The following is a 20,853-nucleotide window of genomic DNA, read 5'->3' as shown; positions in this document are numbered from 1 at the left end:
TGGTTGAAAACTTAAAGACTCATGATATGAGAAAGATAGAATTGCGCAAGGAAGAACCAAGGAGGGATAAGGCCTTAGTTCTTAAGGCATCCGAAGAAGATGAATCTGACAGTGATAATCTTGACCTAGCAATGTTTGCTAAGTTCATGAGAAATTCCAAAAGCGCATCTAAGAGAGAAAACAGTGGTAAACTTAAGCAGATTGACAAAGCTTAACATAATGGATGATACAAGTGCAACAAGCTAGACCACATGGCCAAATATTGCCCGATGTGGAAATTGGATGGAAGATAGAAAGAGCTGAAAAGGAGAAACGGCAAAAACTGAAAGAGAAGTGTCCAAACAAGGGCAAATTTCTAGGCAAGGGATTCACTGAAGCAATGAAACAGGTTATTCTAACAGCATATGAGGATAGTGGAAGTGATAAATAGAAAGAGAAAGAGGACGAGGCCATAATTCTCTATGTTGTGATTGATGCACATCAGGCAGTGGAGACTGACCCTCCAGTACAGCTAGGAATGCATATTAGAAGACCTCCTCTATTTTATGGACATCACTATGATGAATGGAAGATGTGTATGGAAATATTTCTTCAGGTCGCTGACTTTGACCCATGGCTAATTTTAAATCACAGACCAATTATCCCCACCAAAGTGGATAGTGAAGGAAACAAATGTGACAAGAGAGAAGAAGATTATGATGATGAAGATCGTCAGGTAAACCAGGAAAATTCTAAAGTAAATGACCTGTTTTACAGAAGTTTACTAAGAAATATTCTCTACAAGGTGTCCTCTTGCATCTCTACTCATGATATATGGAGGACCTTGGAGACTGATTTGGGAGATGAAAATATTGAAGTCGCACTGATGGCAATTGAAGAAAGTCAAACAGAAGAAGAAGTGATAGGGATGATGGCCATGAACTCTCAGAGACTGAAGATGAAACAAGTCAGGTAAGTATCACTAACTTGAATAAAAATATTCATGCTATGTCTAAAAAATATCTAATGGTCATAATTATGACCATGATGAGTGAAATAGACAAGATGAGTGCTGGAAATAATCAGTTAATAAGCAACCTTTCATGTGTTAAACTTGACCTCAAAGAACTTGAATCTGAAAAGGATGATCTTGAAGGACCGGTCAAAGACCTTAAGAACCATGTTCTTAAGCTCACTTATAAAAATGAGAAGTTACCTGATACACATGGTAAAGGGAAAATGAGTGATCTGCAAGATAAGCTTGAAAAGAAAATAAAAGAGGTTAGAGATAATCTTTGTGATGCTGAATATAGGAATAAAATATTGCAAGAAAGCTTTGAAAAAGCAAAATATGAACTATCTAGACTAAGCAAGTGGCATAGATCCTCAGATGCACTAAATTGGCTAAATAAAAACTGCAGCACTAACAAATCAGGAGTTGGCTATAGAAAACCCGTACCCAGAAAGTAAGTAGGAATTCCTGATAATAAGATGTGCACTCACTGTGGGAAGGTAAGACACTAAAGAGATACTTGCCCTGTCTTAATTCATGCTCAGTTTAAGAACACCATTGGTCTTTCTAAAAATGTGAAGAAGGAAGAAGAACCAAAAGTCAAGGCCCTTGTTCAAACTAAGTGGATTAAGGTCAATAAGAAAAGAACTATTAATCATCTTCCCGTATGGGCAAAAAGAGATTTGATTCATCCTTTTTCAATAAAAAAGGGACCCAAGCTTGTTTGGATTCCCAAGACTAACTTGTGATTTCTGGTGCAGACTAAAGTGAGAGGAAACAATCAAGACTGGTATCTAGACAGTGGATGCTCAAGACATATGACTGGAGAAAATAAAAACTTTCTCTCACTAACAACCTTCCAAGGAGGGAGTGTGTCATTTGGAAATGGAAAAAGGGGTAGATAACAGGTATTGGTAAGGTTGGTAAGTCACTCTCTCATGCTATAGAAGATGTGTATTATGTAGTAGATCTTAAACATAATCTTCTTAGCATTTCCCAATTGTGTGACAAATGAAATGAGGTAAAGCTTAATTACAAAAAAACTGTGCATTGTCACTAAGATGGATACTGATAAAATTGTGTTAAAAGGTAAAATACATTACAATGTCTACAAGATATCCATTATGTCTCTTCCTCAAAGCGATCACACATGCTTAAGTGTAGTGAAAGATGACCCACTGTTATGGCATAGAAGACTGGGATATGCCAGTCTATCTCAACTCAGCAAGTTGGCAGCATGAAACCTGGTTCTTGGACTACCAAAAGTTGAGTTCACGTCAGACAAAGTGTGCGATGATTGTGTCAGAGGGAAACATATAAGGTCATATTTTAAATCTAAAAAGGTTGTCAGCACTTCTAAACCCCTTGAACTCCTTCGAATGGACCTATGTGGACCAATGAGAGTGAGGAGCAGGGGAGGCAGGAGGTATGTATTTGTCATTGTAGATGATTTTTCTAGGTACACATGGACCATGTTTCTGGAATCTAAGGATGAAACTTTTGATATTTTATGTGTGTTTGTCATAATGATTCAATAGAAACTAGGTTGTGATGTTTCAAGTATAAGAACGGATATGGAACTGAATTTGAAATTTCTAAATTTCTTGAGTTCTATAGCACTCGTGACATTGATCATAATTTCTCTGCACCTATCTCCACAACAAAATAGTATTGTGGAAAGAAATAATATATCTCTAGAAGACATAGGCAGGACCATGCTGATTGCTAATGAATTGCCTAAGAGCTTTTGGGCTGAGGCAGTCAATACTGCTTGTTACTTGATAAACAGATGCATGGTCAGACCCATTCTTGAGAAAACTCCCTATGATTTACTTCGAGAAAGAAAGCCTAGCATCACTTACCTAAGAGCCTTTGGGTGCAAATATTTTGTTCACAACAATAGCAAAGAAGCTCTAGGAAATTTGATAACCGAAGTGATGAGGGAATTTTCTTAGGTTACTCACCACATTTTAAAGCTTACAAAGTATTTAATAAAAGAACTATATGCGTAGAAGAAATTATTCGTGTTAATTTTGATGAATCTATAAATGTGGCTGAGAAAGATCTGTAGGATAAAGACTATGATATAGGGCTCACTGATAAAAGAACCTCTAAAGAACCTGAACAACAATCTGAAGATGGATTAGGAGATCCTAAGGAAGTTGAAAGTGATCAGGAAGAACAAGAAGAAGAGAGAACTACACTAATTGCTACCCAGACAGATAAAGTTGTAACTACTGCCACTGGTCCTTTGGGTCACTCATTAGGTGAACCATCTCTAGGCATGCAAATTAGACCATGGAAACATCAAAGCTCACACTCCCTTGAGAACATCATCTCTGATCCTAATGTTGGAGCGCAAACCAGGTTATCTCTGAGAAACCTATGTGCACTTACAACATTCCTCTCACAGGTTGAGCCTAAGAATCTTAAAGGAAGCTCTAAAGGATCCAGATTGGATTATAGCCATGCAAGAGGAGCTGAATCAGTTTGAAAGAAGCAAAGTCTAGCACCTGGTGCAAAGACCTAAGAGTAGAACTGTCATAGTTACCATATGGGTGTTCAGAAATAAGTTGGATAAGCAAGGAAATAACACAAGGAATAAGGCCAGATTAGTGGTTCAGGGATACAATCAAGAAGAAGGCATTGACTATGATGAGACATTTGCACATGTAGCCATAATGGAAGCTATAAAATGCTAATAGCTTTTGCTGCACATATGGAGTTCACACTATATCAGATGGATGTGAATAGTGCATTTTTAAATAGTTACCTGAAGGATAAGATGTTTGTTAAACAACCTCCTGGTTTGAGAGTGAAGAGTTCCCTAACTATGTGTTCAAGTTAGACAAGGCACTGTATGGATTGAAACAGGCTCCAAGAGCTTGGTATGAGAGGCTCTTAAAATTCCTCATAACCAATACCTTTGTAAGAAGAAAGGTGGACAACACATTATTTTTTGAGGAGTAAAGGCAAAAATCATCTGATTGTACAAGTATATGTGGATGATATTAGTAAGGCCCCGTAAAATTTTGCAAAAGAAAATAATGTTTCGTGGCTCCGAATTGGTTTTACGGGTTGAACAATGCACAGAAAGGTAAAGGAAACTTTTTGGCAGAAAATGCATTTCTACGGTCCATTATGCGACTGCAAAATCACTCTGCGGGCCGCATAATGGCCGCATAAGTGAGCAGGAGAGGGCCATTCAGGAAGCAGCTATGCGGTCGACTATGCGACAGCATATCTGTTATGCGGTGCATTATGCGATCGCATAACCGTTATGCGAACCGCATAGTGACCGCATACACAGACAAATATTTGGTCATTTGGTCTACAATTATGCAACCGATATGCGGTCCGCATATCCATTATGCGATCGCATATGCGACCGCAGAACATGTTCCAGAGCTCTATTTTTGGGTTTTTAAAATCCGACCCTATTTCATTAAATACACTCTTTGGGCCATTTTTGAGCTATTATCTGACATTTTAGAGTGGGAGAGAGTGCCCTAGAGTGAGAAGTTGTTCTCCAATAATTGTTCTTCAATTGCTCGAGTTTTGGAAGATTAATGAGGGAAACTCACTAGGTATTCATCCTAGAGGTAAAGTTCTACACCCTAATCCCTAATTTTAAAATTTTTTGAAAATGGGTAATTAGCAAGATAATTTTTGGGCATGAGAGTTGTTTATTTTACATGCATGTGATATCAAGGGGTGTAAGAAGACTGTTGAACTAAGCATGGTAAAGATTGGGTTGTTGGATGATTGAATTCTCCATAAAAGGGCCTTGAAACCTTATGCACACCTAGTATTTGATGAAATGCTCAAATGAGCTAGAACCATGATCATCTTCCTGATATTTTTAGTGCAATTTGTTATATTTGTAAAATAGATTGAAGTTGCTAAGAATTTCAGAATATTTAGAGTGTAAGGAAGCTCAAGTGAGGTATGTTGGCTAAACTCTTCTTTAAAAATTGGAATTCCCATTACCCTTGTAAGTTCCGAGATGTTGATTTCAAATCAAGTATTCTGATAAGTTTTATGATGAAGATATATGTTCAATTAGTGTTTCAAATTCTCTTATCATATTGCATTATAAATTAAGGATGTGTTCCAAACTATGGATGACGTATCCACATGTTATAATTTCAAGTCGTGATTTATGTGAAAGTTATTATGCGAAGTTGTGTAGAGATTGTGATTGTGATACACCTCCACCCGCATATATTGGGGTGAGGCAGCATGACCGCTTTGTGTGGGGATTATGGTATAAAGATTTTGATTGTGATACACCTCCACCTGCATATATTGGAGTGAGGCGGCATGACCGTTTTGTGTAGGGATTATGGTATTGTGGTACTGCACCTCCACCCGCATACATTGGGGTGAGGCGGTATGACCGTTTTGTGTATAGTTTTGGTATTGTTGTGGCACCACCACCCACATATATATATTGGGGTGAGGCGGCACAGCCGCTTTGTGTTGGTATTGATATTGTGATGCACCACCACCCGCATACATTGGGGTGAGGCGGCATATCCGCTTTGTGTTGGTATTGGTATCGTTGATGCATTTCCACCCGCATACATTGGGGTGAGGCGGCATAGCCGCTTTGTGTAGGTTCTTGGTACTGTGATTATACATCCACCCGCATACATTGGGGTGAGGCGGCAGGGACGCTTGAGTAGAGTTGTGGTATTGTACTTATACCTCCACTCGCATACATCGGGTGAGGCGGCAGGGCCACTTTGTGTGGAGATGGTTACATAGGATCTCATCTTAAATCCTATAAATGATATTGATAGCTCTTAATAAGCTTGCTCTAGTTTAAACGGTTAGCTATATCATGCTATTATCACCCTGATTTATCATATTCATATTGTATTTCTAAATTTTTCAATTCGGTGTTTGGTTTTCATACTAGTACTATTCGACGGTACTAACGTCTCTTTTTTCGGGGGCGCTGGATCTTTAAATGGATGCAGATGGTACCACAACAGGAGGTATTGATCAGTGATAGCAGTACACCTTCTTCCCAGCTGACTTGGTGAGCCTTACTTCATCCCGGGGTCATGTATCTTAAGTTCTTTGTGTATTCTATTTGAGATATAGCCGGAGCCTTGTTGCCGGCATTATCATTGTACTATTCTTTATCTATAGAGGCTCCATAGACATAGTGTGGGTTGTGTATTGGTGCTGAGAAAGACAAACTATGCTATGTTGTGATTGTATTACTTGTCCTATTTGAGACTTTAAAAATGATGAAAAATATTAGTAATAAATTGGTATTGTAGACATGGTCATGATTTTGTCTAATTAATGAAAATATGTATTATCTTCATTCGTGGATGAGTTTGGGTAGAAGGAAATCTAACAGGCTTGATCGATCGGGTTTACTCGGTTGAGCGTCGGTCGCGCTCCTCGGTTTTGGGGCGTGACAATATTATCTTTGGGGCTACTAATGAAGCAATGTGCAAGGAATTTACTGAGATGATGGGGAATGAATTTAAAATGAGCATGATGGATGAATTGAACTTCTTTTTGGGGCTGCAAATTAAGCAAACACTTATTGGAACCATGATACATCAACAAAAATATATCAAAGAACTGTTGAAATAAATCAACATGGACTCTTTTAAGTCTATAGACACTCATATTGCCTTTGTAAAAAAGATGGACCTTGATGAAGAAGGGGAAAATGTGGAACAAAAACTGTATAGAGGAATTAATGGATCATGGTTGTATCTCACAGCAAGAAGGTCTGATATTGTATTTAGTGTGGAATTGTGTGCAAGATTTCAGGAAAATCCCAAAGAGTCTCATCTGAAGAATGTCAAAAGAATACTCAGATATCTTGAAGAGACTCTTGATCTATGTTTGTGGTATCCTAGAGGATACATCTTTGATCTAGTTGGTTATGCCGATGCTGATTATGCAGGGTTTCATGTTGACAGGAAAAGCAATTCAGGAACAGCACACTTTCTTGGTTTGCATGGTGTCTTGGAAAATAAAGAAGCAGAACTCAGTGGCTCTATCTATAGCTAAAGCAGAATATATGGCAGCAGCATCTTGCTGTGCTCAGTTGTTGTGGATAAGATAACAGCTAAGGGACTATGGTATTTTTGTTGACTATATTCCTATTTTCTGTGATAACACTAGTACCAAAAATATTGCTAAACATCCCTGCCAACACAAGAGAACCAAGCACATTGATATTAGACATCACTTTCTCAAAGACAATGTTGAAAAGGGGAATATCTCAATTAACTTCTGTAAAACTGAAGATCAAATTGCTGATATTTTTACTAAGGCTCTGAGTAGGGATCATTTTTAAAGAAATAGACTAGAACTGGGATTAATTAATACTTCCAACTAGGTTGAACCCCAATGATTTGGCTAGAAAAATTTGTAATTGGATATAGATGGTCGAGTATAATGTGCTTGACTCAATCGTGAGCTTGTCTTGAGCATACACTCGCTCAAAAAAGTCTAGCTGATAACTATGTCTTATAATACTAACCTATTGTGTTGAAGCCTTGTTGTACAAATGACTAAGGAGTTGCTAAGGAGTTGGCTGTTTGACTCAGGTACGTGTCATCTTGTCTTAAATCATTGGGACTTGATAATTGAAATTACTACGATACTCAGACTCTCTAATCATGTTAGCATCACTCCTATTTGTCATCAAGTCAAGGATCAAGGGGGAATCCTAGAGCAATTAGAGTCTAATTATTTCTAAAAGTCTAATAGCCAATAGTAACCATTATTAGAGTCCCATTAGAACTCTAATTCGGTTATTCTCTTTCTTCCAGTCAAATCAAGACTACCCTCTTTAAAAGACATGTTGTAATCTATCTCTCAGACCTCACTGTTCCTCTCAAACCTTAAGCAAGAATCAAAGAAAAACTTATCTCGTTCTCTCATCAATCTCGTTCTATTATCACCATGCCTAAATTAAGCCAAACTCCCTCTAAAGCAAAATCCTCATCCAAGAATGAAACAAAACCCAAAAACATGAAGCCTAAGCCTAAGAAAAGTGCAAAATCAACCAGTGAATATGCACCCACACTTGTTCCCTCGTGACCCATACCCTCTACTGGACCTTCATCCCCAAAACTAACTTCCCATGCACCTGTGTTTGTTTCTAAAATCACCTCTAAACCCACTAAGATCAAGGCTACGTCAAGAAAATCAATTAAGAGTGACAAAGTGGTGATTCGTGCTGCAACTAAGGAGGAAACAGTGGTAAAGAAAGTTGTGGCTCAGGGGGAATATGCATCTACTACTACTGATCAGGTAAAATTACCTTCATCAAAGTTAGATGTTCTGGTTTCTGCTATTGAAGTTGCACCCTTAGAAATTGTTCCACCCATGAGTGACAAACCACTAGTAGAGGATACTACTTTAGAAATAGAAGTTGCAACTTAGGAGAAAAGTGTGGATACCACAAATATCACACCAATGGTTGGGGGGATGTGAGAAAGAACCAGTGAATAAAGAGGCTTCTGATGGTCTCTCTTATAGCTGGACTGAGGATGAGGATGAGGATGATGAAGAAGTTGATAGAGGAGGAGGAGAGGTAAGTTGTCATGAGGATCATCAGGCTCAGGATATGTCTCATGATCATGATGAGAAAAAGAGTGAGAATAAGGTGGAATTTGGTGAGGAAAAGGAGAGTGAGGTAGAAGAACAATTAGGTAAACAAGTGGGAGATTCTGGAGGAGAAGAAAAATACATTGAGGAAGAAGGTGACTTTGAGAGTGAAGGTGATGAAGAAGAAAGGGGAAGTGAGAGTGAAAGTACTAAACGTGAAAGTGAGGAAGAAAATACAAGTGGGGAATCTGAAGGCTCCATGGCTATTGGGAATACTGTCATAGCCCCTTTAGAAGAAGTTAGTGGAGAGAAAAGGGCATAAGAAACTAGGCCATTGTTAACTCCTTTTGTTGGAGATGAGGAGGTCAGCAGTGATGAGGATGATTTACCCTTGTTTGCAATAGGAAAGAAGAGCAAGAAGATCCATGTGAAAACAACAAAATTTCTCCCTGCAAGAAAAGAAGTGGTCCCTTCTACTAGGACTCCTCTCACAAGGAGCAAAAGAAAGGTTGTTGATGAACAGATCATTAAGGAGTCCAGAGGTGCCAAGAAAGCAAGCTCATGTTGCTGAACCTGTAGTTGAGTTGGATGAAGAGGATGAGTCTGACCCTCCTATGCAAGCCAAGAAACCAGTAGAGAAGAGGAAGTTTGTTAAACCCACCAGGGCAACTACCACATCTAAGAAGACCAGTAAAGGAAAGAAGAAGAGGGTTATACCTGTTGTGGTTGACAAGCTTAATGAATTCAACAATAGAAAAGTGTTGAATGGGAAGATTCTTGCAAACACATATGAGAAAGGTATGGCTCAGCTAGATGCAAATCTTGAACTACACGGATGGAGACATATGTTTGTTAAGGCATTTCCCCTTACGTCTGTGCCTGTTGTAGTGGAGTTTTATGCAAACTTCCAATTTGATGGAAAGGTGGTCAAGAGTTATGTAAGGGGGTTTGAGATGGAGTTTGATGCTGAAGTGCTTGGGCTGCTATTGAATATTCCTTCCCTAAGATTTGAAAATTGTCTGAAGAAGAAGTGGCTAGCTATAGACAATGTTGTGGACATAGGCATTGTGGTCACCAAGAAATTTTCTCAGAAGTTTGAGTTGGATGCTCCCCATAAGGTGTACAAAACTGATATAACTCATTTTCACAAGCTGTTGTTTCACCTTGTGAACTCTCATATATTGTAGAGATCTTGGAGGAGGAATGAAGCCACCCTTCTTGACATGGTTGTGATTGAACTGCTGGATACTGGTAGAGCCATATATCTTCCTAGCATGATGATTCAGCACATGAAAAGGGCTACAGACACTTCCAAGCCTAAGCATGTTATGCCTTATGGCTTCAAGCTAACTGAGTTGTTTGACAAGCTCAATATTGCCTTGACTGGGCTTAAGTTTGGAAATCACAATGATATTATTGATGTTGTTACAACCACGCAGTGTGGAAATTAGGAGATCAAGGCTAGAGGGCCAACATGTTATGCTATTTTACCTGGTAGCAGCATGGATGCTGAGCTCTCTAAAAAGTTAGAGCTCGCTCTTGAAGAGAATGCTAAGCTAAGAGAAGACAATGATGAGCTGAGAAAAGAAACCAGACAGCTTAGGGAGGAGCTCAGAAGGATAGAGAGATTTATGCCCAATAGATTGCCACCCTTGTGAAAGCCTTGACCCCCTCCTCCTCTCACCCTTGATCCTGGTCCTTTACCCGATGTTTTCGGCTTTTGTTAACTCAGTGGTGCTTTATTTTTTCTTCCTTTCTAGTTCTAAGTAGGTTGCAGGAGTTGCAGTTTATTTTTCTCTAATGTTTTTAGTCAAGGCCATGGGCTTAATTTGTCACTACTAAATGAATTCTCTTAGGTTGTTTTTAATGCTTCTCACATGGGTGTATCATCAGCTTGGTTTATCTGTCTTGATAATTCTTAAGCCTGTGATGTAGCCTAAATGGCCAAGAATCTTGCATTATCTGTGCGTAATATGTCTAACATCTTTTTGTCTTTTTCGATGATGCCAAAAAGGGGAAGATAAAGTTGGGGGTGTTTGGTGCTTGATATGCATGTTCGTATGCTTGTTGTACTTGCTCTGGATCATTGTATGGTTATGATGAGATAATTACTTGGTTCTCTGCGCACAAAGTTTGTCATCATCAAAAAGGGAAAATTTGTTGAGTATTGAGGTTTTGATGATTAACAAAGTATTTTTAGAGGTAATGCTTTAAGAACCGGGTCCTCAATGTAGCTGCTAAACTATTCTAAAAACCAGGTCCTCAAGGTCGATGATTGCATGTTCATACAAGGCAGTAACTTTATCACAAAGTTACTCAAGTCCGAGTTCGTTGGAAGAGGACTGCTAAACATGATAAGGATTGTTATCCAAGAAGATATGCTTGCATAAATGAGATACAAGAGTCTCAAGAATTGTGGAATCCTTGGAGTTGCAGGAGTCCTATCAAATGAGAAGCTGACTATGCATAAGACTCCTAAAAGATCTCGGAGTCCAGGAAGATTAAATACTATCTTTTTGGACTGCTGAGATTATCCTTTCACACATTAACTGAGGAATTACATTTTCTATACTCAAGGCGATTACTAATGTTAGTGTTCTTCTTGTGTCAGTTTAGTGAATGTGTTTAAGGAAAAGCGAGTTGTAATCAAAGTGTCATATATAATCAGTGAGTTGGAGTGATTGTCTGGTTTTGCAAGTTAGAGTAACTTGTAAGTCAAATAGTTGAAGTAGGAGAACTAGAGGGTATTGAGTTACAGGTCTCGTAATCGATACATTTGGCTCTTCCTACGTGGTAGGTCGTGATTTTTGCACGTTTTGAGCCGGATGATTTTCCACGTAAAAAATTATTGTGTTTACTTTATTGCTTATTTCGCTTATGCTTTAAGGAGTAAGGTAACGAACCAAGTTCTTTAGTAATCCATAAAGGCTCTTAAACTAACAAAATGAAAAACTTGACTCCGTCGAATAGTGTCACGTTAGGATAGAGAGTACTGTATAGAAAGGCATACTAAGAGCCCGTTTGGACATAAGAAGTTTTTCACTTTTTTTTCAAAAAAATTCACTTTTTTCGAAATCGGTGTTTTGCCATAAAATTTTCAATTTTCACTTGAAGATGTATTTTGGAATTTTTCAAAAATTTGAAAAACTCCAAAAAGCTGTTTTTCAAATTTTCTCTTAGATCACTCACAAAACTTCAAAAACAACCCAAAATTATTTTCATGTTCAAACACAACTCTAATTTTCAAATATCATTTTCACTTAAAAAAATTTAATACTTTTTTTGTAATTTTACAATTCTTTATGTCCAAAGCCCCACTAAGTAGTACACTTGTGGCCAAGAATTTTCATATAAATAAATTCTCTCTTTACTACCCAACAAGACTGAACTAATGACCAGTTATACAAGAAAATGGTACTCATGAGAAATGAGCCTTCTTTTCCCTTTTCCTTTGGAAAGTTGGAAATACCTATACACAGCCAGTATCTCTATCTTACTGTAATGAGAATCAATTATACTTGTATTAATAATCATGCATTAGTAATAATTTGTTTTAAAAACAACTCTTTGGAATGACGGTGCCACCATGTCTGCCATGTGCATTTCTACAGTAGGTTAAAGCTGGCCTTCTCAGTCGATAATCCACGAAAGTGAGCTTTATATCTTGCAATTTAATACCAGTACATGGACTTGTATTACTGCAATCTAATTTTATTGCTTGTTGTGTGGACGATGTCCCCTTCACATTCTTGTATGTCACTTCACTCACCTTCACTCCTGAACCCTGCATTAAGTATATATAATCATATGTTCATAATTCAATACAATAATTATTACGTCTCAATTTCAAGCAAATTGGGGTCGATTATATACCTGATGAGGACAACTATCTTCAGGGCAATAGTTTTGATCGATGAGGATGGGGAACCCAACATTCCTCATAACAAGATTTCTGAACATGAGATTTTTAGCATAGCCATCACTTGGCCTTGCCCATGACTTTATCCTTACACCATTTTGCGTCTTAGTGAATACTGAATTTGCCACTGTTATATTTTGAACTCCTGCTTCGTTGTAACTGTTTGCCAAACTCCCTATGCTGCAAAAGGACAACCAAATCTTCATCATATTATAAAAAGAAAAGAGAGAGAAAGGAAAAAAATCTATTTAAAAAAGAGGGATCTTTACGCAAAATAGCATGCTGAATATAATGTTTATGTTTTTACTATCCCATATACATAAATTATGCATTAATTAAATATGATTATGCACATACTATATATATTTTACATACGTCGATTATTTTTAGTTTAAACAGTTGGGTAAATGGGTATTTAAGTTAATTCATCAAGCAAACAATTAGTTTACCTGATGCCATGTCCAGGGCCACAACCAATTTTCTGAATCAACATATTCATTGAGCCAGGACCAATGGAAATGCAGTCATCTCCAGTTTGGATGATGCTATCTTTGATTGTAACATCCCTGGAATTCTCCACATGAATTCCATCTGTATTTGGACTTCCACTTGGAGATCTTATTCTTACATTTTGGACTCTCACATGGCTGCTATAATCAATTGCCACATTCATTATTTGGCTGTTCAATGATTTCAATCCACTTAGCAGTACATTATCACACCACAAGAATGTTATTGACTGCATGCAAAGAGATCAAAGTGCATATGTGAGAAAATATTATGCATGCAGTATGTTTTTTCAAAATAATATTATAGCCACTTGTAAAGTCTAAGTTTAATTCTTTACAACACAATGATAACTACGCCTTAATCCTAAATAAGTTGGATCGATTGTATAAATCATCATTAACCATATTTCTCCATTTAAATTTACCTCAGGTTAACATCTTACAAAGTTTAAATAAATAAAAATAGTACTTGAAGTTCTCTACATATTTACATGCTCAATGGAGTACTATACATGTACTGTTTCTATTTTTATTGTAATAATAATTTTACCGAGTCAAACGGTGTTATAATTACATTTTGTAAGTTGACTTAAAATTATAATTACGTCCCCAGCTAGCAATGTAGTAAAATATTAGGCGTTACATGTTGTAATATTTTAGATGATTTAGTTTGATAGTATACAAATTCTTTTACACTGGTATTCTATATATAGAAGTTATACTCTGGTTATACTAATATAAATATAAGGTTAATTAAAGAGGAACCTAGATATCAATTATATACGTACCCTAGCTCCAGGAGGGCAAGAATGACCAGATCTTCTACAAGACCAAAAACCATGTCCTTTAGCATCAATTGTTCCCCCATAGACAGAAAGCCTACTAACTTTATAAAACAAAATCCAGAAGCTAGAACCTCCAATGACATTATAATCTGCCGGAGCAATGACAGTTCCGTCAATCCGGAACTCAATTCTGCCCCGGCATGGGCCAGTGAACGTCACTGGCCTTATAACGTATGTTCCTCGAGGAACATACACGTTATTCGGCCTAGCTGAGCTGCAGGCTGCCATCCAAGCACGAAGAAATGGCGCGGTTGAGTCTGTCCTTCCATCTCCTCTAGCCCCAAAACTAACCACATTGTAAGCTAAACAAGAAGGTATTAGTAATATGTAAGAAGAGAAAAAGAAAAGTTGCAAAGATACAGTTGTATTGAAGTTAGCCATGTTGCTTATGTTCCTTATGGAGTAATGTGAAGATTAATGTGTACATTTATAGCTTAGTGACTAAAAAGTCAATCGTGCGTTGCGTACTCAAAATATGTGTAGGAAATTGAGTTGAATCCTTGGGAGATGTGTCTCTAATTAATGTAGAAATTTTCAAAATTAGAAGAAAGCTCACGAGATTAAGAATGGTTGTAAGATCCATGAAGAACGCCAAAATTAAAATGCATTGGTTTGAGTAGAACATCAACATGTGAATTGCCAGTTCTCAAATGCTATAGTCATTATTAGCTTAGATTTGTATATAGAAAAATATTTAGAAGTGTTAATTATTCAGCAATAAAATCATTTTTAAATTTAATGAAGTTTATGCGTTTCTACGGCCCGATACTACAAAAATAATTGGATTCATATTTATAGATATTAGTAGATTTCTTGATATAACAAAACTTAAAACCAACACAGTAGATCCGCCCTAGTTAATTTGATACGTATACGTACCGATTGGAAGGAACCAAGAGATTTTAGAATTCTGTGAAGTTAATTGCTGTAGCTTATACGAATAAAATAATTGTAAAATGAGCAAAAGACAAACTTCTTACCTTTACAATTTGACGGTCGAAGTATCCCATTTTTTGTTGGATTTCGTTACACATTGTTACTACCACCATTTCATTTTTAAGTGTCATTGAGCATTTCAAAATGATCCAAGATTAGTGTCATTTTACGAAACTAAGAAGGCCATAAATATTTTTTTCCAAATCTACCACTGCGCCAGTAAATGATTTAATTAATCGAAGAAGAGATGAAGGTAATTTGAAGAGATATTAAAGGGTAACTTAGTCAAATCAGCTTATAAATAATAGCAAAAAAAATTAATGGGGTGCCAAATATTTTTTCTTTTTGTTTGCAATGCTATTAATGCGGTTTGAATGACCAACTCAACTGAGAAAGGTAGAAAGCTCACCACATGAGCTAGCTCTCAAACCCGTCTTGAACTATACTTCCTCTTGTCCTAATTAATTTTTTAGCCCTTTTTTGTGGTCCAAAATAAATGGTTTTTTCAGATTTTAAGAATGAATTAATAATTTTTTTTTATATTGCCCTTAGAGTAAATAGTGTTAGTAAATGTTAATATGGTCGATTTCATTGCTAATTAATGTTAAAAGGTGAATTTTTTAATCTGTGTTAAAACAGTAACAAAATCAATTATTGTAGACCGAAGAGAATATTTAAGATGGAAAAGAAGCAATTAATTACTAAAAGTGCAGGCAAGAAGAGGGAAAGTAATTAATCAATAATAAATGCATAGAGATTGTAGATTTGCGAAAGTTAATTATGGGAATATTCTTTTGATTGGTTTAACCGAAGACCAAGGCGGGACTCTAGCTTTTTCCTTAATTAACATTTACATTTGGCATCTTCCACATTTTAATATTCAATAGCCTAGGTAGGGTTGCGATCATGCGTGACGTTCTTATTTTGGACCATACTTCGGTCGATTATTTTATAAAATTTGTATCATATCAAATTTTTAGTTATTTTGTGATGTATAACTAAAATTAAACTTTTAAAAACCGCATCAATGATGTCGGTTTCTCTTCGGTATCGGTACGGTTCGATTAATTTTCGATATTTTTTTAAATATCATTAAAAAGTCACTAGTAGAAGCATAATGTAATAACATACCTACTTTGATAGGACTTATCAAAACTCTCTAGACAATTTTACTATTTAAAAGGTGATGAACTAATAAGATATGAAAGATGATCAGAGTATCGATCCATCAACAATTTTATAGCAGCGTAAAAGAAACTAAGCAAAAACAAAAAAAAAATATACATCACATGGGTAGAAAGATATTAAGCAAACTGAGACTCAAGAATAAAGTCTATAGAAGATTAATTTGAAAATATAAATTTAAATCATACGAAAATTCAATACATTATAATTTGCTACTCATAATCGCTAGATTACCTTGTGTCTTGCTAGCGAATATGCTGAAAATAATTTAATTTCAATTGGAGTAGTATAATAGGTTTGAGAAATAAAATTTTGGGTTTAATTAATTGTTGGCTTGTAACCGTTTTTACAATTTCAAGGCCCAAGGAAAAATTTAATGATTTATTATTTTTAATATTAGTATATTTTTTCCATATAAATTTATTCGGTACGGTTCGGTATTTTTTCGGTTCATTTTCATAAAATAAAAAACATACCATAATTATCGGTACGACTATAGATTTATATAAAAAAAAAACTATGATTTTATTAAAAGAAACCTAAAAATCAATTCGGTTCGATCTGTTTAGTCAGTTTTTAAATATCCATTGACACCCTTAATTACTCATTTCAAATCCTACGAGATGTTATTATGTTGATCATCTTTTCAGTTTTTGTAAGAACTATATAAAGTTTCTCATTTTAAAGAGGAAAAAAATTGCAAGAGTATTTACCTCAAAAACGGATAACAATTAAATTTATATGTGGTTTTAAGGAAACGCGGATTAATTCAATACAAATGATAAATTGCTTTAGATTAAACAAATAAAGGATATAATAAATTATCAAACCAATAAAGGGGAGTGGTCCCGGACTCAGTGATAACTTTAATGAAATGCCTACCTTCGATCCCGGGATCACGATAATGAAGAACTGATGAAGAAAAAAAAGAACTTTGAATAACAGAGAAAATTAGAGTATATTGCATTGATATGCGTGTTACAATGATCCCTAATGAATAGTTAGACTCCCTTTTATATAGTAGGGGAGTTTTACCTAAGTACATTTTTAAAATAGGTAAAAGTCTTCTGTTTTACTAATTATTGATTTTCTGCCGATACGTGCCGAGATTCACGTCGTAACATCCGGCCGGGCATGGACATCACGACCCTTTGTTTGTCGTGCTCGATTATCTGGTAATGCTCTCCAAAGTTTTGGGGTTCAAATCGGACCCGGGGGACGTGGCCCCGATTCTTCCGAGGGCAGGTGTTTTGCCCGGACCCCGACTCGAGGGGCTCCTTGCCCCCATGTCGATTCCTTACAGTCACATCTCTGCACCGTTTACTTCATCTTGGACCGAGGCGTCCAAAGGGCTCGGTTTCACCCGTATACATATAGTCCCCTCGTTTCTCGGAGAGTAAGTTTACGGAAACGACGAGAAACGACATATGCACTTCGTTTGGTTGTTCGCTGTGATAGAAACGACAAAGAATCTGAAACGTCCCGTCAGTCGTATCATTATGACTTCAAACACGAGTCGGTCATCGGCAGGTCATCCCTGAATGCAAAACGGCTCGAAACCCTTATAAATACTTTCCTCTTTCGTTCATTTTTTTTTTACCTTTTGACCAAGCTTCTATCTTCGAGTTTTCAAGATATCACTACCCTTCTTCATACTCTAATATTTTCACCTCCGTTCTTCAAAACTTCTCAGTATGTTGCAAGCTTTTACTTATTTTCTACCAAAATCAGCGCACTTGACCTTTCATCTTTCAACCTCTCTTCATATTTTTCAAGCTTTTTCGAGATAACAATTGCAAAAACTTCCAAATCTGTCCCCCAAAAAGTTGCTTCTTCTTCTTCGCAACCGACTGCTGAAATCGATGAAACTACTCCTGATGTGGTCATCCTCGAGAGGTCCGCTCCTGACACGGGTACCGATGAACCGGCTCTCGAGCCTCCTTTGAAAATGTTCATTCCCGGGGATTGTTCGGTTGCCGATGACTTTAAGGTTGAGAAGCCCTCGTTGGTGCAGGGCCGGTGTGAGGGAGTATCAAGAAATATATGCTCCACTACCGAAGAAGTCCTCCCCGCAGTCCGAGAGGACTACAACTGGGCGGGTAAGGACGTAGTAGTCCCCGAGCCTGCAGATGCCATCACTACCTTGTGGAGGGTTATCTAAGTGTTTACACGTATCCCTTTACGCTGGGCCCGGTGCCCGGTTATCTTAGATTTCTGCAAGAGGTACGAAGTATGCCTCGGTCAAATCCACTTGTCACTGTGGAGGATCGTGATCCTCCTTTGTTATTTCGTGAACAAGACTGAATCTCTCGGTTCACCATCGATCATCTTCTTTGCCTATACAGTCCCCGAATCTTTCGAGGGGGACTAATAAAGCTCACACACCGGGCCTGCAAAGCCTCATTATCGAGCATCGATGAGGACCAAGACCGGGCTGGCAGGGATGTTTCGTTCGGGTGAAGACATAAGACTTGGTTCCCCCCGAACTCATGTCATTCCCCGAGAAGTGTAACGCATCTCGTAAGTATAGTTTCCCCTTGAACACCATTTTACCTTCATCTCCTCTTTTCTTAGTGTTATTTTTGGTTGTACAGCCGTCGCTCGAGTCCCAAACGCGATCCCTCGGCTCAAGGAGTGGATTGAGGGCTGTTTCTCCCAAACGCACATGTAAGTATACGTGGTCGACAAGTAATATAGAGGGGCCGCTGGGAGGCCCGTTCTCACGGTAAGACCCTTCCTCGAATAGGTAACACCTGGCTCTCTCATTCGCATCATACTTACCCTATTTTCATCACTTTTCCTTTTGCAGGTTTGCCTAAGACCATTGAGCTTAGGCCTTTAGTAGGGGACGAGGATCCGTCTGTTGACCCCTCCGCTTTGGGGAAGCTCAGGGTTGCAGTGGGAGAAAAGAAGAAAAGAAAGGCTCTGGGCTCCCCGAGCTCAGAGAAGAAGAAGCCAAAGAAAAGGTTGGCCCGTAAGCCAAAGGAAAGTTCTAGCTCTCGAGTGGCCGACTCAGATTCACTTTATCGGCTCAGAGATGAGCCCGAAGAATATGATTTTTTCGTGGCCAATGGGCCGACATCCCTTGAGGAGAGAGCATCCGTTGAAGAGGATATCCATGAGGTTGATCCCCTTCAGGCACGGTGGATCGATGAGGAGATCGGGGCCGAGACTTCCCGAAAAGTCGGCCACGCCCCCGAAGGAGGCACCTAGTGTAATAGAGATTTCAGGGCTGCCTTCCTATACCGAGTCCATGCTCGGGAAGGCCTGAGCGGGAAAAGAAAGTTATAACAAAGGGACTCGTGGCATGGAGGATCCCTTTCGTTCCTCTTTTTAGGGTATGGACTCGTCCGTTTGGAGGATTTTTCCGGGCTGGGCGACTTGGAGGTGTTGAGAAAAGGGTTCTCGTCAGAAGTCGGCGGGCTGAATTCAAGCCCATAGTTAGTCAACCAATTCCTTTCCCCGAACGTAGATCCCGACCGCAAGAGGTCGATAGTCATTACTATCCCGAAGGATGCCCGAGTTCTTTTCGCTCACATGGGAGTAGCGAGCCACCTTCGATGCCTGGTGACCAAAGAGGACCAGGCGAAAATGAATGAGGTGGACGTACTGTGCTTGTTCAACGAGGCGCAGCAGGCACTGAATCGTGTAAGGTATCACTACGATCTTTCATCCTTTGACTTAGTTCTTGATATTTCTCATGTCTTCTTTCCTTTATCTTTTTGCAGGCCTCGTCACTCTATCAAGAAACTTTTCTTGGGTACCGGACTGAGGTTAATCAGCTCGAGGCTGAGGCCATGGAGCACGCCAAGAAGAGAGACATGCATAATCTTCTCAACGAGCAACACGAAGGTGTCGTCAAGAGTCTCCGGGCCGAGGTGGATGTGGCTCAGAAGGAGCATGCCGACTTGGTGGAATAGGTAAAGGTTTTTGAAGTTAGCAATGATGACTTAGCCATGGCGACTAATGACCAAACCTCGCAAGTTCAGCATAAGATTGACCGAATCGACCAACTTCGGGTTGAAATGAACGAGGTCCAGGCCATGGCCGATGTCTGAAAGGGAAAAATGGATTGGCTGGCTTCGGAGAAGGAGACCGCCCGGGAGCAGCTGGTATTGGTAAAGGTTCAACTCCGAGTGGAGAAAGAGAAAGCCGATACACAGGCTTGACAAAACGAGGACCTCCAGTCAACTGGGCTTGGTAATTGTTGAACGGGATGCCCTTGGCAAGGAGATTGAAATAACGACGTCCGAATCAGAAATAACCAAGGTTGATGCTGAAGAGATGGTGGCCCAGTATAGGGATGATGTTGAGGCAATTGAGGCCCGTCTGAAAGTCACTCTTGAGTACGTGAAGCGGTTGACTCGAAGGGGGACCCTCGAAGAGATCCATGTCCAAGGTTTCGAAATGTCGTCCAAGATCGAAGAGGCAAAAAGGCTTGAGTTCAAGGCCAAGAAGCTTGCTGAACCCGAGGATGAAGAAGGCTCTGAGGGCTCCGATGAACCCGAAGATAGAGAAGACCCTGACGGCTCTAGTGACGAGGCGGGTTCTGATGGAGATCAGGCGTAGGTGCCTTAGGAATATTTATCTTTGTTTTTGCATTTTGTGCATTTATTTTGTGGAGGCCATTTTCATCGACCTTTATAAAAACATTCTCAATGTATATATAAGTTTTTTTCCCTTTTGGAAATTTTCAAGTCTATTACCTTTAGCATTCTTTTTATATTTGCAAAGATTTCAAATGCCTTAGCACGGAATAAAATGTAGCAATAAGTCATTTTTCGGAGGTCCGAACAAGACTTGTTCTCGATGCAAGTTTTTTTTTGAAACTTGTGGGGTCTCGGAATACCGACATCTTTCCCCAAAATGCTTATT

General features: G+C 38.4%; 1 protein-coding gene across 1 annotated transcript; it reads right to left on the bottom strand.

Annotated features, from left to right (window-relative positions):
• Positions 1-11,903: 11,903 nt before the first annotated feature.
• LOC107769105 (polygalacturonase-like) lies at positions 11,904-14,267 on the bottom strand. The gene is made up of 4 exons (XM_016588290.2): positions 13,801-14,267; positions 12,953-13,242; positions 12,458-12,683; positions 11,904-12,368 (listed from the first exon to the last, which is right to left on the bottom strand). The coding sequence occupies exons 1-4, from the start codon at positions 14,236-14,238 to the stop codon at positions 12,138-12,140; spliced, it is 1,185 nt and encodes a 394-aa protein (XP_016443776.1). The 5' UTR covers positions 14,239-14,267; the 3' UTR covers positions 11,904-12,137.
• Between the last annotated feature and the right edge of the window lie 6,586 nt (positions 14,268-20,853).

The sequence above is a fragment of the Nicotiana tabacum genome, chromosome 15 (genome assembly GCF_000715075.1).
Source record: "Nicotiana tabacum cultivar K326 chromosome 15, ASM71507v2, whole genome shotgun sequence".
Classification (NCBI taxonomy): Eukaryota; Viridiplantae; Streptophyta; class Magnoliopsida; order Solanales; family Solanaceae; genus Nicotiana; species Nicotiana tabacum.
This window is presented reverse-complemented; position numbering and strand designations above follow the sequence as displayed.